At 44.4% G+C, this 26,939-nt stretch overlaps 1 protein-coding gene across 1 annotated transcript in view; it reads left to right on the top strand.

Moving 5' to 3' along the window:
* The window catches only part of EXOC4 (exocyst complex component 4), a 408,335-nt gene extending 383,807 nt beyond the window's left edge, over positions 1-24,528 (top strand). Inside the window, exon 18 of the mRNA XM_027808507.2 lies at positions 23,129-24,528. Coding sequence (XP_027664308.2) covers positions 23,129-23,366 — 238 coding nt within the window. The 3' untranslated portion in view covers positions 23,367-24,528. The remainder of the gene's footprint in view (positions 1-23,128) is intronic.
* Positions 24,529-26,939: the final 2,411 nt, after the last annotated feature.

Here is a 26,939-nt window from a genome sequence, read left to right as displayed (position 1 = left end):
TTTATTGCCAAATACTGTTTCTCGTTCTGATTTTATTCTTGATAAATACAGAAACAGCAGGCTGCGTTTGCCGCCTTGGTGCCCAGGTTCCCTTGCTGGTCAAGGGAAGGCTCTTTTGAGAGCCATTTTTTATGCTTGATTTGTGTGTGTTGAACCCCAGGTCCAATAGATCCTGGCCTGGATCCCCTTCATTCAGTGGCAGCTGCTGTTCTGCTCTCAGGTGCCTCTGCAGTGCTTCTGAGATGCTCCTCTGCTGCCTGTCTTCACTTGTGGTTCGGAACTGGATGAGAAAGGTATCTCAGGTGTTCTGCCTTGTGGCTGCACTCAAGCTAGGGAAACATTTGAGGTGTTTAAGATCATTCAGTTTGAGTAAAACTGATGTTAGCTGAGTAGACAACTGGGGTACCAGGCACTGTAACTCATGTATCCTCCATAGCTCTTAGGAGATACAAAAGCAGATGGAGCAAGTCTGCTAGAAAGGATACTGCAAGCTACCAATGAGTGGTTTTGGTACCCTGGTGCAGGCGTGCTCGTCACTAACCAACCCATACCCTCTTGACTCGGTGTTGGTGGGAAAAACTCTGACTTGTGCATAAAAACTATAAATGTGTTAGTCTGGAGAAATTTCTCTCCCCACACTTCATAGCCCAAGGTCCTCAGTGCTGTGAAAGGTAAAAGTCACTGATGCTTTGCAGTAAGGAAGACCCTTCCCTGTAGAGGAGCCAGAAGCAGAACAGGCTCTAGAAGAAAAGCTTCTATTTGTTGACAGCGTGGGAAAGATGTGTTATCTCCATCACGATGCTGGACTCATGTTGTGTATCTGTGGAGCATGCCCTCATTTTGTTTTTGCTGCTTTTAATTAACAAAGCTGCTTTAGTTTTCAATTAAGGACTTGGTTACAACAAAATCCGTATTTTCTTTCCTTTCTTTTCTCTCTTGTTTTCTCCCCCCTGTAGTTTCCACTGAGCTTTGATCTCAGTGCAGGTTTAATTAGCTGTAATTAGTGGTTTCACTGCATTAACCAAAAATCCCAACCACAGAGGATTAAAAAACACCCCTCAGCATGATGCCCCCCACCTCCCCTTTTTTCTTTTGTGCCTTGGGGGATCAGAGACTGTCCCTGTACAGTCCTGCACCAGATGGGTGCTGCTGGGTGATGCCCCATGCATCCCAAGCAGCTGCCCTGTCATGGACTCATTAAAACTATGCTGGAACAAATCACCCATCCATGTAGTTTAATTTCCAGTTAAATCTGCAGCTGCCATGACTTTTACTAAGACATCAATTTATGCCTTCACAACATTTCGTAGAGTGCTTCTTGGCGGTTCTGACTGCGTTCTGCAATACAGTACATTTACAGCAAGGTGTCTGCTCAAGACTTCCCAGACTTTCAGCTTCTGCAGTCCTGCATGAGCTTCTGGAAGCAATGGCACGGCCAGGTTCTTTGCTGGAACTGCCCAGCTCCTCAGCACAGACATGAGAGGGGGTTTTGGAAGACATGACTGGTCTCCTCTCCTCCATGGAGGTGCACAGGGGAAATGCCACATAGTTGGACATGCAATTCATCTGGTCAGTCACAGCAGAGCAGGAAAAAAACAATGAGCTGGTTGAGCTGGTGAAGTAGGAGCAGTGCTAGGAGTCATGTCTCCTGTCAAGGTAACCCCTCAACACCTGTTAGGGACCATTGTACCCCACACCCGAGGCCTGCCAACCACTCATTTTGGAAAAGGTCTCAGTTCCTCTTGACAGCTGCTGGAAGGGCTTTGCTTCTCCCATCTTTGGGCATCCTGATGGACATCAGATGGGAGGAGATCTAAACACTCTGGTTTATAGGTCCAAAATACTCTCCCCCACGGCAGTATTTGATGCTTTATCTGCTTCATCTGGAAAACCACCTCCAAAACACAACATATTTGCTATGCAAAAGACATAGCCAGTACACAACAAAAGATCAGCAGCTCTTTGCAGAGCACCATCGTATAGGAGAAAAGCAGCATCCAGCTCTGAAGTCACAGTGAGAATTTGTGATTGCACTTGCATGTACCCCATGATGCTAACACCTCGGCAAATACCACCTTCCTCTACTTGTTCTCTGCACAGCAGGTCCTGATGCGACACAGTAAATTAGAGTGGGGAAGTGGTCCAGCTTGGGGGGAAGGGCTATGTTTTGTTTTTTGCATCAGCTTTTTCTGGTTTTTGGCAGGATCAGCTCCCCGGTCTGGTTCACAGTGGGCCTTGCAAACAGCTGTGCTGGCACAACTGAAGGAGAGGGAACAAACAAGGAAATGAGCTGTAATGCTCTGAAATGATAATGTTCCTGAAAATGGAACTTTATCTTAAATTAGGATAAGACATCAGGGGTGAAGAAGGGAATTGCTCAAGGTAGGAGCAGAGGGGAGGCAGGAGGAACGAACATGTCTTTGTGCAGAAGTCACTGCTCTTCCCACACCATCTTTGGGCCATTTGGCCTCACTCCAGCCTGACAATGGAAGACTTTTGTTCTCAGGTGTGCTGAGTAGCAGATTTCTCATTTATTGCATGCGTCTGGGAAATGCCTTGCCTGCTGCTGATTCTCTGCGTTAGGAAAAATCTCCAAAATGCCCTAATGGTGATATACCAGATGTTCAGAAGCAAAGAGCCTGACTCTTGGGGGATGACATTTCTCATGTTTGTCCTTAAGTAATTTTTGCGTAATGAGAGCACTTGAGCACATGAAGATGGAAAGAAAGTGGCTGAACCACAGAGTAATGACAGCACATCACTCGTCATCCTTTGGTGACTGCATAGATTATAAATTCCTCAAGGAGGGGATTTTTCTGGCTTTGTAATTAAAACGCACACCAGGTATTTTGTAGGCACATGGGCCGTGGCAGCCCAATGAACATGCAGTCAAGTCCAACAAAGTATTTCAGCCTGAGTTTAACTTCCAGATACATGCGTTGACCCATTGAACTGATGAATACTTGCTCTGTAAGTAGAGGTCTGCCACAGTCACATCTCCATCAGAGCTGGTTGCCCTCAGTTCGCTTTACAGCAAGTAGCGAGAAGTGAGCATGATTAGAGTGCAATTTTCTGAATTCGTTTAAATGTTCTTTGAAATGAGATGAAGGGCCTCCTAGGAGTGCCTGTTGCTTTCTCATGAGGATCAGAGAGCAGAGGTGACCTGCTTAGTTGGAATTATCCATGGCAGATGTCTATCGCTAGGCAAGATGAGCCCCTCCTTGGCTGTCAGGGGTCAGGAGGTGACTTTGCAGGTAAGCAGATCAATCTGTAAGCGCTCTCAATAGGTTTTTACACCTGGTAGCTGCCCCATATTAAGTGGATTAGGGAGCTGAATTCATTTGGCAGTTCCTGCATCCCTGACATCTGAACACGCTGCAATGTGTGAAATCAGGTAGTATTTGCTCTTCATTGGTATCGCTCCATATAGCAGAGGAAGCATCTTAAAATACCAGTCGGTACTGGAAGGCACCAGTCCTGCCCAGGCTTTCCACTGTTGACTCAACGGTTTTATTTTGATCAGCCATTTCAGTTTTTCCTGGAGGTGCTTTTAATCTTCGCAGTGTAACCTTTAAAGATAGAGGTTTTAGTGGCCTCTGTAATGATTTTCATTGACTGAATGTGGATGTCTTGAGTTGCTCTGAGTAAAGAGATTAATTCAATTTTGCTAAACTGGAAATGGACTGAAAAACTGAGAGGCTTCATTGACTTTCTTTGCTTGGTTCTTGGTATGTTAGTGAACAATCAATGGAGGTGAACTTCTCAGCCAGCAGCAACCGGCATTCACATTTTCAGGGACAAAAGCTCAGGAAGATGTGAATAAACATTTTTAAGAAGTGTTTTTGGCTGTTAGACTTGGCCAGACCACGTTCCTACTCTGCATTAACATCAGGATATATTCTCCTGGAAATGAATTACTAACAAATTCCTCATTTATCCCTGAGGTGACAGACTTTTGCTGATATGTGCTTTCTTGAGGCTAATAAGTTTTGAATGTCGGTGGGGAAAAAAAAAATCAAAGTAATTACTTTGTGTTCCCAAGCTCCTTATTTGTGTAGGTGCATGTGTGTTTATCTCTCCCTGTCATGCTGCATTGCTAATGGTAATTAAAGTGAAGGGATTTTTCTTGTTAGAAGTTTTTCTTCTTAATTTCTACCTTTAGTGACTTTGGCCTCCATGACGATACTTAGCCACTGACCAGTTACTTGTAGAACTGCAGTTGCTTTAACATAAGGTCTGAGTTTAGAAAACTCTGGCTGTCCAGCTGGAATTGGATCATTTTGTTTATCCTGGTCTGCAGTATGTAGGGTGGGTGGTGGTTTTCTTTGCAGACCAAGTTTTGAAAGCATGTCCTGTGGGCGTGAGTCCTGGTATTCACTATCATCTTGGTGGCAGTTCTTGTAAATCACAGAATACTTGTCAACATTTGCTTTGTTTGACAACACAGAATTTGGTATGTGGGTGATTACAGCAAAAATGCGGAGCAAAACCAAGTTGTACTTTGTCAGTAATGGGGGGGGGGGGGGGTGTTCACCATGCACTTGTGGCTCCCTGCTAAACCAGCAGCATGGGACACAGTGTCTGTGGCTCAATGGGTGGGCCAAGGAGTTCTGCCAGGTTTCCAGCCTTGGGTGTCCATCTCACCCAGGGGGGGCTTCAGTCTCTCCCCGCACTTTGTTTTTAGCATGAAACATGAAATAGGTGGGCTGGAAAGAGGCCACAGGCCTTTCCCGCTGGCTCCCCAGGCTGCACTGCCTGCAGACCAGGTCTCAGCCTGGATCAGGACACCAAAACTGCAGCCCCGTCACAGTGTCCAGAAACTTCCTAGGTTAATAAAGGCTTTCTCATACTGTAGAAATATGAAGATGAATGTGAAAGCTCATTTCTGGGTCCAGGTAAAGCATAAAACACATGATAAACCACTGGCTTTAGCCATGAAGGGGCTAGGCAGGCTTTTGTGTGCATAGAGAGCAGTTTTGCTTGCTTTAAAAATGCCATAGGAACATTTTAGCAATCCTCTTCTCTTGGTTGAATCCAAGGACCTTCTCTTACTTACTTCTCTTACTGCCTTCACTTGGCCTCCTGCTCTTCCACACCTTCAGGCTGGGGAAAATCACATCAAGCATCACACAAGCTGTTGGGCTGGAACCATAACTGCACTGGAGACACTGAGGCAGCAACATGCAGGGATGGAAACGGTGGTCTGAGCAGACTCGTTAAAGGTGGAGTAAAAGTATGCCTTTTACAGCATCCCTTCTGAAACAAGTGTTTGTTTATTGTATTGGGCAGTGCTGAGCAAAGCAGGTTGAAATCTGCAAGGCCTACATGGTGCCGGTTGGAGACACAGCAGCTGGGGTGTGAAGGCAGGCGCCGGCCATGCAAGCATGGAAGATGAATGGTTGGTAGTAATAATCTTACTAAAAGGTTACAACCTTGAAATGGATCCAAAATGTCATGACAGACCCCAGGTCTCCTAAGGGACCTGAAGGAGATCCAGAAAGGGAAGACGGTTCTGCGCTTTGTGATCCCAAAGGGCAAAAACTGATTTTAAACAGGCAGAATAGTGCCAAAAAGGAAAGCGGTGTACTCATCCATCCCCTCTTAAGGGTCACAGCCTTCTCTGTTCCCACAGTGCTGCAGCACATCTCACTGGTACCTCCTGGTGAAAGGCATTGCATCCTGACTCATATTGGTGGAAAATGGCTGTCTTTCTGTCAGTGTGGCTGTCACCTCTGTGCATGCAGCCAGAGGTGACAATTTTTTTGTTTTGGCCAAAAGGGAGGGGTGGGCATATAAAGCTTTGCCTGCAGCTCTCCCTCCAGGAATTCAGTGGGCTGGCAAAGATCAAGAGATTTGGTGGCAGAGATTTCTGCGGTAGAAAGAGCCTGGCAGAGGGATGGAGAGGGACCTTTCACCCTAGAACTTGGGTACCATACAGAGCTTGAGGGGAAGAGTGTTCAAGGTTCTCTCCACCCTCATGGAAGACAATGGATGTGCAGTAACATCTCTACCTGGATTTCTTTATGTATGTAAATTGCAGTTCAGTTTTTAATTACTTTTTGCCATCATTACTGTTTTGCAAGTGATCTCTGTCCAGAGAGAAGCAAGGAAGAAGAGGGAACTCCGTTGGTTTAGCTTTTAGTTTAAGGGATTTTTTTTTTTTTCCTCTACAGTAGCAGAGTGGCACCTACCAGCACAAGGGCTTCAGTGGATCATCTGCTCTTTTTGGATTAAGGTCCTCCATGCTCTCTTGTGAGCTGTAAAAGCTGAATGGTTTTATGGGGAAGCTTGCCAAGGGGAGGTGGAAGGAATGGGAGGAGAACGGCCACTCAGGCGTTGTTTAATTTGCCAACCAGATGGGGATGCAACAAGCAAATCTCCAGTTAAGTCTTGGAGCTCCTAAAGGGTCAAATAGCATCCTGGAGATACAGTTCTGGTTTGAGGCATCTCTGTCATCTAGCCTTGGACTTTCTTGATTGACACTGTTCAAACAAGGTCAAAATTTAGCTCCAGACTCTAGATAGAGCCTGAACAAACATCCAGAGTCACCCCACAAGAACAGATAGCCCTGTGAGTGTATGTGAAAGTGAACTCCATGTCTGAGCTCTCACGTAGCCTGCTTGGAGCTCCTGTTTGATCTAGAAATTGCTTCCTGCTCCCATGCTTAAACACGGGCTTTGCTTGTGCTGAGTTTGTGTGCTGAAGGTATGGTAGCCTGCTGGGAGTTTCTGCTTAATGCACAGCAAACAGAGCTGTTACAGGAAGGATAAGTTTTTTAAGAAGGGAAGCTGGCATGACACACAAAAAAAAAAATGCAAAGAAAGGGGGAACCATCAATGTGTGAAGAACAACCATCCCAGGCATTTGTCTGCAGCTGAAATAAAGGTAAATATTGGGATTGTCAGCCTGAGATGCATCTCTGTTGCCTGGCTCCAGCCTGCAAATGGAAGCAATTAGAAAAATGTCCTGCCTTTTTCACAGTAGGCTGCATCTTTCTAGCACAAGCCCCACAGACAGAAAGACACATGCAAGTTCTTAAGTAGCAGATTGGTTTACCCTGTCAGTCAGATCTCATTAGAAACGGCAATGTTTCATACCCAGTAATCTGCTAGGAAATAACAGATATTGGTGCTGTGCGATACGTTTTTAAGAGTCACTGCTCATCACTTTTCCAATGCACTAAAGTTGTATCTTTCACAGAGGCTGCTCTCTTAATTAGATTGACCCAGGGAGTGGAGCATTTCAACCTGCTGATGCAGTGGCATCTGGAAATCAGAAATGTTTCACTTGAAAGTTGTATGAGCAGGCAGGACACAGCTGGTAGGGTGTAAAATATCAGTGCTAGAACACAGTGGGGAACAGGTGAGGACGTGGCCAGTTCTGGGAATGATGCTTTCGAAGGTCACAATTGAGGACAGGATAGGAGCAAGGAGCAGGGGGTAGCAATGGCCCAGGGCCAGTTCCTGCTAGACTTTGGAGGGAAGAGGAAAAATGAGCAAAGGACAGGAATAGCACAACTGAGAGTTCCAACAGGGTCAAGCCACAGACACAGTGTTAGGGCAGAGCAAAGTATCTTGACAGTAGGGTCCAGGGCAAGTGGAGCCCAGGAACCGTACAGTAGAGCTGGCCAATTTTGCAGCTCCTTTAAGTCATGTATGGAAATCTCAGCACAGTCAGGAGCCCCAAGCAGCACATACCCATAGAGGTAAGAGCAGTTCCTCAGGGTGTCTCAGAGGCATCCCTCTGGCTCAGCGAGTCCGCAGAAGCTGGGAGGGTAATCTAGAGAAACATCACTGACCTGCTTCTGTCTGGGTCACAGTCAGCACAGTGGGACACCAGGACATGGACTTTTGGTGGACCAAACATTCTTGTGTTGCATGGCAGCTCCCTGGCTGCTTGTCTTCTGCTGCAGGGAGGAGCAGACCTGAGGATACCTGTGCCTACCAACCCTGTGCTAACAAGTTCCAACATACACGCTCATCACGTACACAAGCACACATGCTCACCACATGCTCCAGGCTTGGCAGCCATGATCAACTGCTTCAGGGCTGAACAGAGCTCAGGGACCTTAGGCTGGTTGTACCCTCCATGGTGCCAGCTCAGCATGGCCTTTATTCAGGTTTAGTCCATCTCTGAGAAGCAGACCAGCACGCTAAAGTGGCTGAACTGCTTCTGCTGCTTAAAAGCTGGCTTGCATAGCTCTCTGGACCTCTGCCTGGAGCAGGTTCTGTTCCCTGATTTACCAGGGACTTGCGCAGGATGCGATTCACTTTCCTAAATATAATGTGATTTGAAAGACCCTTGGATACCATAGGTATGTGAGCAGGGCTGGCAGGTGTGACACAGGGTTTACAGGACACCCAAACCCCATCTGAAATGGTTGCACTAGACACCGGTGTTGAAGCAGACTGAGATACATCCCTCCACTACCTTTTACAGTTTCTTAGTCTCTAACTAGCAAGACCTTAATTCATTCACTTTTTGTCTGTTTTGGAGTTTTTGGCCAACTCAAGGCTATTACTGAGTCTTTCTGTTGCCAAGCCACATGTCTCTAAAGAACAATTTCCAGCAGCTGCATTGTGCAACCATAGTTTCATTCCACCTGGTGAAGACTGGTACCTGAGAATGTACAGGTCATTCTTGGCCAATGGGATCTGTAAAACTCATACCTATCTCATGTTACCATCATGCTATGTGGACACCAGTGATGAGTGGTTTTCCTTAGGGGTCAGTACGGAGTCCAGCACTATTTAGCATCTTGTCAGCCACATGGGCAGTGGGATCGAGCACACCCACAGCAAGTTTCCTGACAACGCCGAGCTGAGTGGCGCGGCTGACAGGAGGGAAGGGATGCCGTCCAGAGGGAGATGCACAGGCCTGAGAGGTGGGCCCATGCAAACCTCATCAAGTTCAACAAGGCCAAATGCAAGGTCCTGCATCTGAGTCAGGGCAATCCCAAGGACAAAGACAGGCTGGGCAGAGAATGGATTGAGAGCAGCCCTGAGGAGAAGGACTTGGGGGTGCTGGTGGACGAGAAGCTCAGCGTGGCCCGGCAAGGTGCGCTCGCAGCCCAGCAAGCCAACCGAGCCCCGGGCTGCACCAAGAGCAGCGTGGCCAGCAGGGCCAGGGAGGGGATTCTGCCCCTCTGCTCCGCTCTGGTGAGACCCCCCTGCAGCGCTGCCTCTGCTCTGGGGTCCTCAGCACAAGGAGGGCACGGGCCTGTTGGAGCGAGTCCAGAGGAGCCCACGGAGATGATCGGGGGCTGGAGCACCTCTGCTAGGAAGCCGGGCTGAGGGAGTTGGGGTTGTTCAGCCTGGAGAAGAGAAGGCTTCAGGGAGACCTTAGAGCACCTGCCAGTACCTAAAGGTACTGAAAGAGCCGACAAGAAATCTGCAGAGGGACTTTTTACAAGGACCTGTAGCGACAGGACAAGGTGGAATGGTTTTAAACTGAAAGAGGGTAGATTTAGAGTAGATATTAGGAAGAATTTCTTCAGTGTGAGGGCGGTGAGCCACCAGCGCAGGCTGCCCAGGGAAGCTGTGGCTGCCCCATCCCTGGCAGTGCTCAAGGCCAGGCTGGACGGGGCTTGGAGCAACCTGTGCTGGTGGAATGTGTCCCTGCCCATGGCACGGGGGTTGGAACTAGATGGTCTTTAAGATCCTTTCCAATCCAAACCATTCTGTGATTCTATGATCACGATTCCTTTTCCTGTGTCACTTGCTGTATCTCAGTTGGCCAAAGAAAGTTCAAGGATTGTTTTTCCATGTTTCAGTTGCTGAAAGCTGGGGCTGATGCATGATGGGTCTTTGCTAACTGGGGCACCTGGGAACTTTCCTGTCTCACTGGTGCTGAAGTGTTGATGATTAGGGCAGTAATTTGCCCTCATGCTAGGGAATATTCTTGCCTCTAGCTGATTGCCTATGGATTTCCACACTGTCTTCCTCTAGAGCAAAGGACCACTGATGGGTACTCCACATAGATGGGCCCGCCGATGAGCCCATCTCCTAGCTCTGGGATCTAACCAAATTCTTGCAGGCTCCATGGGGCCAGTTGCTTCACATGGAGACAAGTTGCCATTCAGCAGTTTTTGACCCATGGAGGAACAGCCCCACATCATCTTTCCCCCTCCACTCCCCTTTCTCCCCTCTTCAAGTTCATGCAGTTAACATTTTGGTGTTCAGCACCCCAGTGTTTTTCACCATGAGCTTTCCCAGAAAAAGTGTGCTCTGAGTAGGATTTTGGATAATAAGGTTTGATTGTCTTAATTACCCTTTGACTTCAGTCCTTGAATGTGATGAAAATGCTGCCCCCGAAAGGGAAGCTGTGATTTTTGCAGCTAAATCAGTAAAAAAATGAGTAAACTGAGAGATGATTCTTCAGCTGCAGAAGGCAACTGACTGCAGGGCACAAAAGCACACAGTCTGAATAGGGAATGCAGATCAGACAATTCCTGTCTATCCAAGGTAGATCCTCTGGTGAGACTGACATTAAAAATTCTGACTCAAATGCAGGAAACATGGAGTTAAGAAGGTGAATTATTGATGGAGCACAAGTATTACCATATCTGACAGATGGAGACTGTCTGAGAACATTTTGCAGAGTGGCATCTGCACCATGCCTGATTGGCGTCCCTGAACTTTCGCACATCAGATGCAGAATATCAACATACAAACTTTGATGTAGCAATTAAATCTGTCCCGTAATGAAACTGGTCTTCATAGCCAAGAGAAATACATACGCTCAGGTAAAGACCAAAAGCTTTGATTCTTGTATTTTAGGAAGATACTAAAATAATTACATCCAGACCACTGCATTTGAATATACACATATGATGTCAATTTATGCAGGTACATATGGCTTTCAGGAAATGATCTGCAATGTGTAATCTCTTACTCTGATTTTATTGAAGGCTGTAAGGCTTGCCTTATATACTACAATTTGGATTCCAGATTTGAGATCAAATAATACAGAAAAAATATAAAATTCAGATGACATCTCATGTCACCTAAGTGTATTAACATCTACAGCTGAAGTCAGTCTCTCAAGTGCATACAGAAGTCATATATCAGGTATGTGTTCCACGTTGTCATGTGTGCAAAAACAAAGAGAAGAAGAAAAGAGGTGAAAATAATAGCAAGTTTTATGCTTTCATGAAGAACAGCTTGTATTATGAAGAAGCAGTATGTAAAATATGTCTTTTTTAATAAGATTCAGTGTCTTCGTATTCTAGGTTGTTTTCTTGAGCCCAGCACAACTTGGTAAATTATTGTAATTTTTTGCCATCTGTTAACTGTTTGGTGCGCTGTATGAAATTCATTCTTCTTTCACTTGTAGCATGCAAATATGCAGATTCTGACAATCATCGGGACAATGTGCTTTTTGTCTCTGGAGGGGGTTCAAGGGTGGACACCAGCGGGTAAGCTGGTCGTGGAGGTTACTCAGTGAGCATCAGCATGGGGATGGCTGTTACTGGGTTGTAGCCATCCCATTGCATGCACAAGAGACTTCACTCAGACCCCTTAATCTCAACAGACCTTCATTTTCTTGACCGCAAAGCAGCCTTTTGAGAAAATGGAGAAGTTCCATGCATGGTGTCTCTAAAGTACTTTGAGATGTACAAATGGGAATTGAAAGACGTGATTAATAAATTAATACAAGAAACTACAGGTTCAGTTCTCACAGCAGAGTTCCTTTAATAGTCCGGAGGTTTTGAATATGGGTTTCTGGGAGGTGGTAAAAATAAGAGTTCAGAGACATTTCTCTGCCTTTGGTGGCTATGAACTACTCCGTCAGTTTAGAAGCAGTGCTAGGATTTTCTTCTCACTCTGTAGGGACCAGTTTTGTTTCCAAGGAGCAACTGTCACACTGCAGTAGAGTCTGTCTGGCATTTGTAGCCTGTATGTAAGGAGTGGTGAGCAAAGGGATCCATCTCTGAGATACTGAGACAAGCAGACCTCTTTTTTTTCATGCAGCGGAGAATGGAGATAAAAAACACATCTATGTCTGTGAGTCTTATCCTGCACTGATGTTGCCTTGATAATGTTTTAATCTTAAATGCTAAGAGTTTATGCTGACTGGCAACAAGTATTGTAGTGCAAATCTGTTGGCTTAAAAACTGAGATCATTGGAGCTAAAATTTCACCAAGAATGACCAGAAGAGGCCACAGTTGTACTGTACACGGCAATGTTGGTGCTTGCTCTGGCCCTGGTGAATGTTCTTTCAGAAGCCGTATTTTTCACAAGGAGCAATTAAAAGTGGCCTTCTTGCCTTGCCTACTACAATACTTTAGAGAGGCAATGGCTTCTCTCTGTGAATACATCTTTTGCCCTAGGTACAATAGAGAGGGAAAAGCAATTTCAACCAGAAAAATTGCTGCAAGAGCAAATGAGTGGCAGCTGGCCATAAATACCTCTAGCCTGCAAATCTGAAGGTGCCTAAGCATCAGGAGAAGTATTGAGAACTGGCATATTAGGCATGTTGAAATGTTCATCTGGCCAGTGGCCAGCACTGAATGCATGGAGGAAGGTGTTGAAGCTCTTTACCATTAACTCCTTCATCCAGGAGACCTACAGTTCTATGTTGATGTCCCCTACTTTCGGCCATCTAAAAATTTGGCATTGAATCCATCCTGGCTGCCCGATTTCTTTATAATAAACAACCTCCACAGGGCACTTCAACCCAATATAACTAATTATTTTTGTGTAGGATGAATTGACTTCACCCAATTTCTTCTCCATTCATAGGTAGGAGGTCATGGCACTCAATCCCTTTGAGGTCTTCGTGGCGGTGGTAGCTGATGATCATGAGCCAGTGGGTAGGGTTTGAGGCTGCTGTACCATTTTGTTTTCCTCCTGGTTTGGATAGGTCTGTGCACAGTAATGAGCAAGCAGGGGTCTGTAGGTCATGTCCCCAGGCTCAGCAGTTTCTGGGCTGGAGCTAGTAATGACGCTGGATGCTGCTACCAGGAGGAAAACAATAGTGCCATGAGGCAGGTGATCCAATAAAGGTCTCTTCCATGAGAAAAAGCAACGAGTTCAACAAAAATAATATAACAAACTCAATTTGGTGTCAGCATGTCCACAAAAAGTCTCAGTTACCTAATTTCTGAAGCCACTGTGGCAGTTGAACCGAATGAACAAAGGTAGCCAGAGCAAAACATGAACTGGAGTTAACAAGAGTTTGGGGCTGTTTGCCTGACTTCAGCACGTGGTTCAAGCCTCTGAAGCACAGAGGCCCAACCGCAACCTACTACAGGTAGACGTTGACTTGATGGACCTTGTAATTTGCAATTCACGTCTTGCAGCCTGTTCTGCCCCCCAGCAAGCAAATCCCATCAGATGTGTCCTTCACCCATTGGTGGCTACGAAACATTCCTGTTTTTATTAAAAATCAGCAAGCTTGCACCACTGAGCATCTCGCCAATTACAGCATCAAGTTTTTGTATCCAGTTCCAAGCCACTTGATCCTAAATAAAGCTGGAGTTTTTTGCCACAGTAATTGTTGTTCCCAAAGGGTAGCTAAAATTGCATTATTTTTTGCTGACTGCAGCAATCCTTGCAGTACTTTCCATCAAACTGCTGACTCTCCCTTCTTTCAGGCTACATTCATTTCTACATTTCCTCTCATTTATGCATGAGGCAAGGGGAAAAATTGCTTAATATTCTTTATAAATTGGCATATGGTATAGATATTTTTTTATTTTTACTATATGCAGTGAAATGCAAATGTGTGTGGCTTATTTGCAAATGCTGGCATTAATAACTGATATTTAAACAGGCCAGATTAGCACTTTTACTGATCTATTAAAAAGATTTTTTCCAATCAGTTGCACACTCAAAATCAATTTTAATACAACATGTAAATTGAATTTAATTTTTTTTATATAAAATTGCATTTCTTTGCTTGAACTATTAAATTTACTATTTAATATGTACTTTCCAGCTCACTTGGTTAGAATTTCATTGCTCTTTATCTGTATAAATTTAATTAGCCTTGATATCATCAGTATATTATAGAACTAATTAAAGATTTAGATAAGTGCTGAGGGTGCTTATTTAATACCCTATAAAGTTTCATTTGGAGAGGGAAAATTTCCATCTTTCATTATATCAGCCAGTATGGAGCTGCAAGGAGTGTCTCAGACATTGTTTTTGAAAAATCATTTAATGGGGTTTAATGGATTTATCCTTCTTTTGAAAAGCCGTGTAATTGCTGTGTATTGCTGCACAATATGAGGGTGGTTGGAGTTGTTCAGGGAATAGGTTTTGAATGCTACGTGCACGTGTTCCCCTCCGTGATGACGCCACCTGATGCACAGAGATCCCCATGCATCACATCTTCTTAGCAACATTGTCCAAGTCACAAGTGACAAACCACGAGAGGGAGGGAAAAGGAAATAAGAAGGAAATTTTAATAAGAAAGTAGTAGATAAGGTAGAGCACAGGAGGTATCAGGATGAAAAGCAGGGAGAGATCTTTTGGAAGAGTAGTTATGTTCTGCACATACCTTACCTTTTCCTTTGCTAATTAGCTCTGCATTTTACAGCTGATGTATCATCTTATGCTTTACAAAAAGGCTTGCAGTAGAGAGAAAACCAAGTGCTTCAGTGACACGAAACTGCACATAGCACCCAAAGGTGTTGGTTGTTTTGGGGTTTTTTTTCCAAAACTAGCCACTAAAACAATGCTGCTTGATCTGCATAGAAGCCAACACATAGGTGACCCGATTTGTATTTAGTGGCTCATATGCTGTCTGTGCGGTTTACGTTTTGAAAGGGAAAGTAATTGGATTTTATAATTTGGTTGTCTTTGATTAGAAGACTGTACTTATACCCTGTTGAGTAAATACACCTACTTTTTTTGCCTGGCTCTGTACCCTGATCAAAGTTGTGTGCTGCGGTCCCAAAAGCAGGTACAGTACCAACCAAGGTGTGAGGGCTTCCTGTCTGTGATGCTGTCTTCTACCTTGGCCAAATGACTAAATTTTTATCTCAGTTTTTCCCACTGTAAAAAACAAACTAATACTATCCTTACATCACAGCCCTGATCACTTATTAAGGGCTGTGATTTGCAGAGGTACCACAGGAGTGTGAAGCACTGTTATATTATAAATTCAGTTTTGTTTCTTCCTCTCATGTTTTGTTTTCATTTGTAAACCATTTCACATCTTGGATGTTTGCATATTTTAACTTTTTAAGTGCCTTTTATGTTCTTGACACTCCTCCTGTAGTAACACAGCTCAGAGCGTCAGTGCTTTCTACCCCAAATTGTGCCGTGTGTTGCAGTGAGTGGTGATGGGGCATCTGCCTCTGACTTCTGAGCAGCTGTGAACAAGGTGGGCTCTGGTGCACCTAAAGAAGATGCAGATCATAATGGCATGCAGAAATTTTGGCCTAATTTTAAGTTCCCTCTGCAGCCCATGGAGATAAATTAGAGGTGTCCGTTTCTTGGCATGGTTTGTAAGAGGAGCTGTGGTTGACTTAACACAGCAAAAACATCTCTGATGTGGACAGCTAGAGCTGTCTTAAGTCTCCTAAAGCACTCTGGGTTTTTCTGGAGGCACAAGATGGCCGTTACTATTATTGTCCCCAGAACTGCTCCAGGTTAATTAAAAATCAAGAAAGAAATCTTAAGAAATTATGATCAGAATATATATTCCCCTGTGGCATAATGTCCTGAGGGTAATGATATTCTTTTGTCTGTTTTAGGGCTGTAACTGCATAGAGAACTTGCAGGATGCAGTGTAAGTTGAGCAGCTGTTAGAAAGTGGATATGTGATATAGTGGATACCTTCCATCACTAGTTTCTGTTTTGTTATCATAAGCTCCTAAGATGGAAAAATAACCAGCTTCCACATTTGCAGACTCTTGCTTTAAAATGCCGATCACTGATGCATGTATGCAAACATCATTGCAGTCTTCATGAGGTATAGAAATTACAGTAATTGCTGGTTTATGTGGATTTTGCCTTGCTTGGTATTTCAAGTTTTCAGAGCTTGCTTTTCAAAATCCTGCATGCTGGAGCTCATCTCTCCTGCCACATCTCCAGTGCCCTGTAACTATCAGCTCCATCTTCATCTCTTTCCCCTCCCCACCTCAAGTGTCTCGTGCTCCAGAGACACAAACCCCTCTGGGCTTCTCTTCTTGGTTAAGCCAGTCCTTTCTTCTGCATTACATGAACTGAAGGTACCTCATTTCTTGCTGTATATTCCCTTTTTGCACGCATTTACTTTCCCCATGATTTTAAACAGAATGGTTCCACCAAGATCTGCATGTATCAAGAGTGAATTTATAACTCTAGCTTTGGTCTTTTTTCCTCTTCACTTGCATGCTCGTTGTTCAGTCTTGTGGTTTTTCATAGAATCATAGAATGGTTTGGCTTGGAAGGGACCTTTAAACAGTCATCTAGTCCCACCCCCCTGCCATAAGCAGGGACATCTCCGACTAGATCAGGTTGCTTAGAGCCCCATCCAGCCTGGCCTTGAATGTTTCCAGGGATGGGGCATCCACCACCTCTCCAGGCAACCTGTGCCAGTGTTTCACCACCCTCATCATAAAAAAATTCTTTCTTATATCTAGTCTGAATCTACCCTCTTTTAGGTTTTGTCTAAATTTGGTCTGTAAGTGCTTCGTACTTAACCTTTTTTGCTTTTTTATTAGAGTATCTAAGATATTTTGGGTGCTATAAAAGTGACTCCCTAATCCCCAAAAAGGGAGGGAAATGAGGTACAGAATTACTTTTTCCTGTTCCCTTTGGGTAAGTCAGCAGCCAAACCTGAGTTCTTGCTTTGTGAGTCTGTTTCTGTCTGCACTACTACCGAGTAGACACCCAGCTAGATAATGAAGGAATAATTAAAGTAAGATCCTTTATTCTGAAACATCACACTGTTCATCTGAAGGTCCTTCTCTTAAGAAGAGATCAAGTAATTCTCAGGGGAATCAGAATTTAATTTTGAATTCACTTGGCCACTTCTGAAAAACTTTTTTGTGCACAGGCCTTGGGTTATAGGTTAACATTAGCATTTAAATGGAGAACGGTATTAATAGCCCTTGGAGGAGCTTGTCTCATCCTGATTGCCTTTCCAGAGATTTTTTCTAAATGAGAAAGCCTCTTAATTTTTGTTCTCTTTCTCCAAGAATAGAGTTCAAGAGACCATCTATTTTTATATATATGTTAAAAATCCATCCTTGCAAAATGGCTTCATTGTTGGCAACTTGATGTTTTGTTTTAAAACTGCTATTTAAAAAAACAGCAAAACAAACTCCTTTGCGTGCCAGTTGGCTTCTTCAGTTTTGGTTTGCCCATGTGATGTTTTTTCTTGCACCTGGGAACCATTTCCACCAGTGATATTTAACCTTCCCTATCTGCTCTTAGTACAAATGTCTTCTTCATACGATAGTAGATCTTCCTGGGCCAATTCCAGCCTGCTAAAATGAGTGAAAGAGTACAGTTGTATTTGGGCTTTGGATTAGGCATTATTTGCTCTAAGGTATGTGCTTGCCCTAAAGAAATGCCCAAAGAATTCAAGGGTTCGTTCAGAAATTTTGAACCCAGTCCCATTGCCAATAGTCACAGGAACAGGTCACAGATGTCTAGGATGGTTGACTTGCAGCAAATGAGATAATCACATGAAGGAGCATCGTAAGGATTAATTTAATTTTTTTTAAGAAAGCAAATCTTTGTCATACAAGCCATCAAAACTAGCTCAATATCCTGTTTAAGCAGGATAGTAAGGACTTTGGACACCTTAAACAGTCCTTCACTCCTCACTCCCCCAAAATATGGCCATCAACACTGAAGCTGAACATTAAGTGGAGAGTTTGGCCAGGTGTTAACCATCCTAAAGAGCTAGAGGCTTGGAGCCAGATTAATGTTTCCTTCTCCTTGTAAAACAGCATTTGTTTATATTTCCATAGCAAATCAGGGGAGATGCTCTTTAAGAACGTGTACCACATTTATGTGTATAAAATCGGTTGTATCAGATCGACTCAACAAGTCCATCTATGCTTTTCAGCATAATACAAATAAATAGTAACTGTGCGAGTAAGCATACAAGCAAAAAGATTTCCCTGATGAGGTGAGTCACCCAGGTCACTTTGTTCCCATCAGCCGCATTCCTGACTTGATATTCGGGTGAGTAAATGAATTCAGCTTTCCTCTGTCCTCTTCTTACCCCAAATACCTCACCACTGAAGCACTGGGAGGCTCTTACTGCCCAGGCTGATGATCTGTGTAGGGTAAATCACCTTATGTGTCCTTAGCTGTGCTCACATCAAAGCCGACAGAAGGCCTGGGAAGCTAAATTTGCTTTTTGGTTAGGTATGCTAATCCACTATTATTATTTATTAACCTATTTGTCAGATGATAGAATCAGCTTTTGATGAATATTAATTCTTCCCATTGGTTTTAAATCTCAACTTTAAAAAAAAAACACAAAGCAGTTTGCCAGTATTTCACTGAATAGAAATTTCCCTCACCTGTCATCCGTTTGTTTCCCCCATCCCTTACTAACTTGCTTTTCTCAATCTCCTCTTGATAATCAAAAGAGCATTTATAATGGCAGGACAAATACACTTCTGAAAGCAAAATGAAGAGCCTAAATAAAAAATCACAGAACAAGAGGCTCATCCCACTCTCTCTTTCATATTTCATTATTTGATAACATCAGAAGATAAGTCCATCAGAGCTGCTTGGGCAAAGGCAAACAGGAGTGTGTCTGATCAATATTTATTAATACTTTCAAAGACAAGGGAGGCAAAGTTGAGCAGACTTCGTAATGGAGTGAATAATTACTCATGCAAATACAGTTTGGCCAAAGGCAATGCCATGCCAAAGCAACAGTTTTTTAATTGCACACAATTAAAAATGCATACCTTTCGCTCACTTGTACTGTCTCGCTTGCTTTTTTTTATTTTGTAGGAAATTTTTAATTAAAAAATAATCTGATCCTGAAAAGAGTGACAGATTAATCCTGTGTTTATTAGGTGCAGAATTCTTCAGTAATCCAAGATTCGGGACAGGCTAAAAAGAAAAGGCAGCTGTAAGGACGTGGGGCAAAGATTGGTCTGCATTGATGAGCTTGTCCATTGGTTGGTCTGGGCTGCAGACAGAGCAGCTTTAGTTCTTGTTCCTTCTTCTTCTGAGGTGCAGACAGAGCACCTGTCACCTTGGGAAGGCCATGAGTCCAAGGCTTTGGAGCAAAGACTTGCAATTTCTCAGAGATTGCCCCATACAAGATATCCTTTCTGTCAGACATTTTGTTGAAAACCCAGCCAGACCTGGCAAAGGTAAAAATCTCATTTCACATCTCCTCAGCATAAATTCCCTGAAGGTGATCAATGTTTCCTAAATCTAAATCTTCACCTTGGCAATCTTACTGGTTTTTCTACACGTTTTATGTATAACTGTACTGGAGTTGTTGCCAGTACCCTCAAAGTTAACCCTATATCAGATTTCTGACTGTGTATTGAAGCATCTCAATAAATACCCGAATCTTCTAAAACACTGAGGCTAACAGCAGCTTCTGAGCACTCAGGGAAGGAGCCGCACATCAAGGTGCCAGAAGGATACTATAGAGACATATGATAGGTAGCTGCCATTCAAATTTGGGATCTTATTTTCTGCAAGGTCCCATATACAACTGTTTAATCATGTAAAGTTCAAGCGTAAACATTACAGGACTAATTATAGCTAAAGAGGGGAGCTGAAATTAAAACTCATCCTTAAACCACTGACCCACAGGGCTTTATCAATCCCTGCATGTAAGCAGGTGTCCCTTTAACTGCTTTAGCTGAAGAATGAGCTGTGTTTTTCTGGCTGGGAGGGAGTTTACGGTAGTGCCAGTGCTAGCAAGGAGGATGAGTCTGAGCCTCTGCTGCGCCTCTGTCACCTGCCAGTGCATTGCTGCTAATGGAACTGCATGAGATCTGCTTTTTTTTGTTTCTTCTGTGTCTACCTGCAAGAGGAGCCAAGATTTAAAGAATATCCATCGGCGATGGCAGGAGGTGGATTGGACACACAGCCATTTTTCCTGTGACTGGAGATGAGGTTGGGTTTAGTCTCCCTCTCCCTGAATCCAGTGTGGAGAAATATGCTGCCAAGGTTTTGTGGCTACTGCTATTGATGTTTTGTCAAAACCTAGGATTTGCTACTGTGGCTCTGCAGGGGACCACATCAGCTTTGCAAAATCCTTCTTTTCTGAGCCATGTAGGTCTTTTCAATCCCTCTGTCAAACAGTGGCCTTGTTCAGCACTATCAGCATCGCAGTCTGAGTAACAAGAGATGTGAACATTGAGGGGAGTAGAGCAGTAAATCATACCATGTGATGTGGTGGCACTGTAGCTTCTGGGGGACCATGAACTGTGCCGTTCGCTTCCCCATCATAGGAACTGAAATCAATAGCTGACGCAAAGTGACTTGGTGTTACCCAAACCTGATGAGTTTGTAGCTTGTAAGGATTACCCGAATGCCTTCTGCCAATAGCAGCTGATACAGGGAAGTTGCACGTCTCCGCCATCCTTACCTATCCACCTGTTAATTGTTCCCTCAGCCCAAAATCCCTGCCAAACAGCTGTTACCAAATCTGTTCTCAAGTGGCTTGCATGGATTCCCTTTCTTTTCTAAGGGAAATACTGTCACTGAGACAGCTGGCTGCCCCATTTACCCCCTGCTTCTAGGGGAACAATGTGTCCTTGTAGCAGAAGTCCCCTCAAAGTTCCCTCAGTCTATGACACTGGTAAACTCCATCAGCTCCAGGAGTTTCATAGCCTGTATCTCAAATGTGTGGAGCCTAACAGTTTGATTGTTTCTTCAGCTTATCATTCATCCCCAGAAGCTATTTCTTAGTTCTGTCTTGTGTGTTCTACATGTATCCTTTCTTGCTCACACACACTCCCTTCTTTTGACCACACAGTGCAAATCCTGTCAGTCCTTGTTCTCTGAATTGATGATTTTGGAGTTCTCTTCCTCTAGCCACAAGCCTTTCCTCCCACCTGATCTCAGCTGGCCCCTGACAGCAGTCGTGCTGGTGCAGACTTTCAACCACAGGAGCAAATTCTCAGGTCACAGCAGCAGGTGATATCTTGAAGGGAACAGAGGAGATAAAAATGCAGAGAGCTCTGAAGCCCAGTAGCCTGGCTGTGGTAGCAGGTGAGGCCTGAGACACTCCAAACGTGTAGTTTTGCTACAGCTGCTTACAGTGGTTGCTGCAGTGATCTGCAGTCTGGCGGCATGCTGAACGCTCTCTGCAAAGGCACAGCTAAGCCAGACCTGAGAGCCTGCAAAGTAAAGAACAAAAGAAATTTAATATGCAGCTTTGCCATGTTTGCCCTGATTGCTATTTTAATGCATTCAGAGGAGAGGAAGGGAGGGAGGTGTCAACTTTTTCTGCAGCCCCTGCTCTTGGGTTTTAAATAATTTATTCCACCAAGACCTAAGATTTAGACTGAAGCCTGCCCTTGTGCTCCTGCAGAAGCATGGAGTCATGCAGGGACCTCTTTGTCATCTGCTCAGGCCCAATTCTGCCTTGCTTTATTCTTCAGCCAAACAAGTGCTCGGTACTTGGCTGAAACAAATCCTTGCTGCCATGTGATGCATGTGGACAAGACAAGGATCTTTTCACTTCTCCTTCCTTCCTTGAGCTTTTCAGATCCTTGTTTCTTAAGGGTATGTAACATCTGTAATGAAGCTATCAAGTTAACCAGTTCCTCTAGAAAAAGGGTTACTTTCCATCCATGCACCATTTTTTTGTGATTGTGATACCCCAAACAGACCTAAATCCACAGCCAAGGTTCATTGCTTGATGGAGCTTGCAGCAGTGGAGTCATATGTGAGAGCCTTCCCCTTATCCTTGACCTGGAAGGGTCTGCCCAGGACTGGGGACCCCTCTGCCTAAAGGAGCTTTGTATTTTCACAGCTCCCTCCAGACAGGATGCTTTGTCTTGGTAATATCTAGACCACAGACTCCTGACACCATACCTTACCCTTGGTACAAATAATGAAACTGAGGCACAGAGTGCAGCTGTATGACTTGGAAAGGGCGTGCCAGGAATCCAGAAAAGTGCTACATAAAGGGCACCAGAGTCCTGATTCCCCTCCAGCTGCATGACCTCTAGGCAGTGCTTTCCAGGAGTCACACACTCTGCTCCTGATTTCAAACTTTAATCAGTTCGGGCTATAAAGGAAGGAGGCAAAGAAAAAGTCTCCAAGTGCCCCATCAGCTCTCATTAGTTTTACTAATGGGCTGTGGAGTTGGGGCAAATAACCTGGTCCCACGGCCAGTCCCAGACCATTTCCTCTGCAGTGGTTGGATTGGCAGCTGTCAGAATTGCCCCACTGCTTACCTGGCCCATGACACATTTTCCCTTCCAGTAAGTACTTGCTTAAATTCCCTTCCTTGGAAATCCATTTTTTCACTAATGCCACTTTACATTAATTTAAACCAGCCTGTACTGCAGCCTCTATATTATGCCTTCTCTTCAGATGATCATTTACTTATTAGAAGAGGCACCTTGGCTCCTGGCTCCAATTTTATTTTGCATTATTTAGTATTTTTTCTCTCAATCTGTGCATCTCAGTAGCATCTCCGGAGTTTTAGGCTTAGAGCTTTTCCCATGCTTCATGTTAGCATCTCTCTGCAACAGCGATTCATTAGGGACAGGAAAAACTCCACTTCCCCTACCCCTGTGATTCCTTTCCGTTCCAGAAGACTCCTGTTCTTGCAGGCTGAGCTGACTAGATATACATCTGTGCATCACAGTGTATATGTGTCTGTATGCATCTGTATGTATATACTGCTTCCCATACACTGGATTTCAAAGAGTGACATCTGGGCATACAGTAACTGCTAGGAATGAGGAGCCCTCGGTTCCCTGTAGTTTGTGTTTTAGCTGAGAATGGAAGAGTGTGGGGAGCAGATTTGTGAGATTTGCTCGCCTATGCATGTATGTACCCACTTGGCATCTCCCGATGTTCAATAGGAATAGGTTTGAGCTCTTTGTACAACACCCAATGCAGCCGGCTCTGTTCATGTTACTGAAGTAACAGTTCATGGTATTCTACAGAAATAAAGGTGTGGGGCGTCAAGTATCACTATTCACCAGAGTGGGGATTTTGTTTGCTTGCTTTTCAGGCAGTATTATGAGATGCTCTACAACACAGCAGATGAGCTGTTAAACCTCGTGGTGGATCAAGGGGTGAAGTACACAGAGCTGGAATACATCTATGCCCTGAATTTACTGCACCGAAGCCAGACAGGTGTGGGAGACCAAACCACCCAGAACATGAGGTTGCAACGGTTAAAGGAGATCATTTGTGAGCAGGCTGCTATCAAACAGGCCACCAAGGACAAGAAAATCACCACTGTGTAATCTGCTCTGTTGCTCGTGTTAACTGAGCGGCAGGGGCTGTCAGGTTGTGGGTCCAAGCCGCTGCCTTTCTGTTATAATCAAAGGCAAAAGCACCTATCTTTTGTGTGGCATTGTACTAGTGAGAAGGGAAGTGCCATTTGAGATTTGGCTTTGGGGTTGTTTGGGGGGTTTTGGTGTGTAATCATGTAATGCTTCCTTAACGTGTTCTCCCAGGAGAGATTGCACAGCGGGAACAGGCATCCTGGTGGAGATCTGGGATATTGGGCTTTGCTCTGTTGCTGCTACTTTGTTTGGAGTTGTAAGGCAAGCTACTATCCCTGGCGGGGTGGGAAAAGAGAATATTTCACACTGGGTTAGGTCAGAGTCTTCAGTGAAAGTTCAGACTACACTAAAGTAAACAGCACCATGACAGTCAAGCACAGACCTGTTGGTCACGTGTTGGTTTTGAAGCTGTTCCAACAGCGTTGCTGCATGGAGCCTGTTTCAGCTCTGCCAGTACTATTCTCCTCAATTGTAGATCTGTACAATTGTAGATGCATTACGTTTTCTGATGTTCCCACTGCAAAGAGATAGAGTTGCTTATTCCTTCAGATAGTGATAAGCCAATTCTTGTAGTGGGAGGTAACATGGGACCATTTGTTTCCACTTCTACTTTTTCATTATCACAGAGCCATATGGCATCGGTTTCTACAGCGCATACTGCATTGGATGATGGTGGACATGGGAGAAAATTGCCAATGTAAGGTGATAACAAAACTTAACTCTCTTTTTCTGAATATATCTTTTGAGTCTCCCCAGCTCAAAAGATATTTTGTAATCATCATTTGAGGTACTGGAAGGACATGCAGGCTTATGTAGCTCAGCACTAATGATCAGCAAGGGCAAGAGGAGGGCAGATCCCAGCGCTGCAGTCTGAGGTGCACTCAGGTCACCGTTTCTGCCCTGCCTTGACCACATAAAGCCACCTGGTAAAAGGTTCCATACTCAGTGAGGCTGAGGAGTTTATACCATGCCTCCAAACCAAAAATACAGTGCATTTGTATTTGCCAAGTAAATTTTCAACCCAGCTGGGTTTCACATGCTGAGATAGGTTCTCTCTGAGCTGTGCAACTGCTTGCGTATCAGTCTTGAAACTGCAAAATTAAAGGATGTTTAAAGACTCTCCAAAGGCTCTGGGTCTTTGTCTGTTTGTTTGGGTTTTTTTAAGAACTGTTATTTTTGTGATATTTAGAAGATTCCCTTCCAGGTCCAAATTCATATAGCATCCTCCAAGGTTACATCAGTGTGGAAGTGGTCTTCTGAATCATTCAGTCTAAGCCCCAGGTACCACAGGCCAAGCGAACAAGAAGCTTCTCAACCTCCATGGTAAAAGCAGAACCCAATCATTCTACTTGTTAGGAATCTTCTGGTTTCTATTCTCATTTTATTCATGAACTCAGTTTTTCTTGTGCCAATATTGGCCATTAACTACAAGAGTTCCTTCCTTTCCTTGATGGAGTTGCATGAGTAAAGGTGGAGAACACCATCATGGTAATGCATATGATGATGTGGGGGTTTTTCTGGGGTAACACATGAGATCTGTATTCACCTGTTCAAACATTAAGATGCGCTGCGGTGCAGATACAGGAAAGCAGGCTATTCTATACCCAGACTTTGGAGGAAGGTAAAGAAGCCACTTGGTACATGTAAGCCAGGTTTCAAACCCTTTGAGGTACACTGATGGGTGAGGAGCTCTGAATTCAGACTGGACTGCTGTAATCTAATGTCAGACTATTTGGGATTCCTTTTGGTTTTAATTGCTTAATAACCTGAGGCTCTGCCTTGTCTTCCCCTAGCTGATGTCAAGCTTTGCAGTCCACATTTTCCACCCACTGAGCAGCTGTGCTGGCGGGTGCCATGACAGATTGCATGAAATCAAGAAAATTTCATACTTGGGAGTATGTTTGCTTCTAAAGCAAACTATTTAAAGGACTCTTCTTCAGACTGCACCTTACATTGTCCATCATCTTGCAAGATGTAAATACAAAGCCCTGGCTCACGTCTGTGTGCTGGCCTGAGATGTGAGGATTGCATGGCACAAGAACACCATGGCATGACCGTGGAGAGAAGAGAGGGGGTGACATACAGGGACTACCTGGTGTAGAGGAAAGAGAAGGTTTTGCAATTGAGGTAATTACAGCATATAATTAACTTGTGTCTCTCTTCTGAAGTGTCCAGACTCCCAGTCCTCTCCAGACCTTCCCAAGGGAAGTTAGTATTCTCTCTGCGTATTGGAGTGGTCACACCAAGGGCATAAAGGGAGTTAGCGTTGCCAGAGGGCACAGAGAGAGGCATGAGCAGTCTGCAGCATGTAGGAATCCAGACCCTGAGCACTCTATTTCAGCCGCCCAGTGACTTATGCTACACAAGCTTTCTTGCTGCGTCACGAGAAGTTGCTACCAGAATGAATCCTCATCAGCCTTAACAAATCCTTACTGAATATTTTTTCGTTTTGAAGGTAGCTTTTGAATGCACTGTGTTTTGTCACCAACAGGTGTTTCAGAAGTATAACACACAATGAAGGTTATGATCTTTGAAGCATAGAAGTCTCCAGATAGCTCTTGTTTAGGCAGTGCACCTCGTTTTGTGTGTGCATGTGTTGGTTTTACCCCGCTGCTTTCCAAGAGACAGCACTAAATAATCAGCAGGCCCATCCTGTGCACAGCACAGTTAGGCTTTGCTAAACCATCTCCCAGGAAGTTTCCCACTGTACGTGCGCTTCTAGGTAGCGCTAATGGCGTGAAAGCAGCCTACTTGCTGCAAAGCACCTGGACAATAGGAGCAATGAGGGGGCTATTTTGGCACCGAGCCTCCCTGGAAAAAAAAGAGTTCACTTGCAAGGTGTCTGGCTTGTGTGCTGGGTGTTTGTTGCAAATCCTCTCACGCTAATAGGGGTTTGTGTGGGTGGGGGAGAGATATTTTGGGAACGCTTTTTTGTTTATGAAGCTGTTACTGTGGCTAGAGTCAAGCTGTTACATTTAATAGTAAATAATTATTCAGACAAGACGCTGGCTTATCTGCACACAAACTCCACACACACTCACAGGCACCCATCGGAAGCCACAGTCAGGAGGCCAACCCCGAAGGTGGCTGGAAGAAGAGGGTGGTACTGACACACCAGTGGCTTCTAAGTAGGTGTTTGGAAAGTCCCTTGAGAGCACGTTGTGTCACCCAGGCAGCTGTGTAATCCTGTGTTCTTCATACAGCAGCCGCCACCCTTTTGGGTTTGGTCCAGGTCACACAGTCCCTTGTTGATGCTCATATGCTGTCATGGTCTTGTGCAGATCTGTCCTGAATTTTACTAGTGCTTATAGATTCAACAGAAGCACAAGTCTCCTGAGAGTACCAGCCCTTGGGAAACTTTATGACACTAGCTTACCAGCATTTACTTTTCCTTTCTTTGGTGTGTTGTTTTCCACTAACTACTTCTGCATCCCAGCCTGTGGAGCCCAGTCACGCAGATGGGGCATTTATAACACATTCACAGTGGAAGACGGTTTCCCAAACCACACGAGGGTGTTGCAAACTGTGCAA

Source organism: Falco cherrug, chromosome 5 (genome assembly GCF_023634085.1).
Source record: "Falco cherrug isolate bFalChe1 chromosome 5, bFalChe1.pri, whole genome shotgun sequence".
Classification (NCBI taxonomy): Eukaryota; Metazoa; Chordata; class Aves; order Falconiformes; family Falconidae; genus Falco; species Falco cherrug.
The sequence above is the reverse complement of the archived record's forward strand: the minus strand, read 5'-3'. Positions and strand labels throughout refer to the sequence as shown.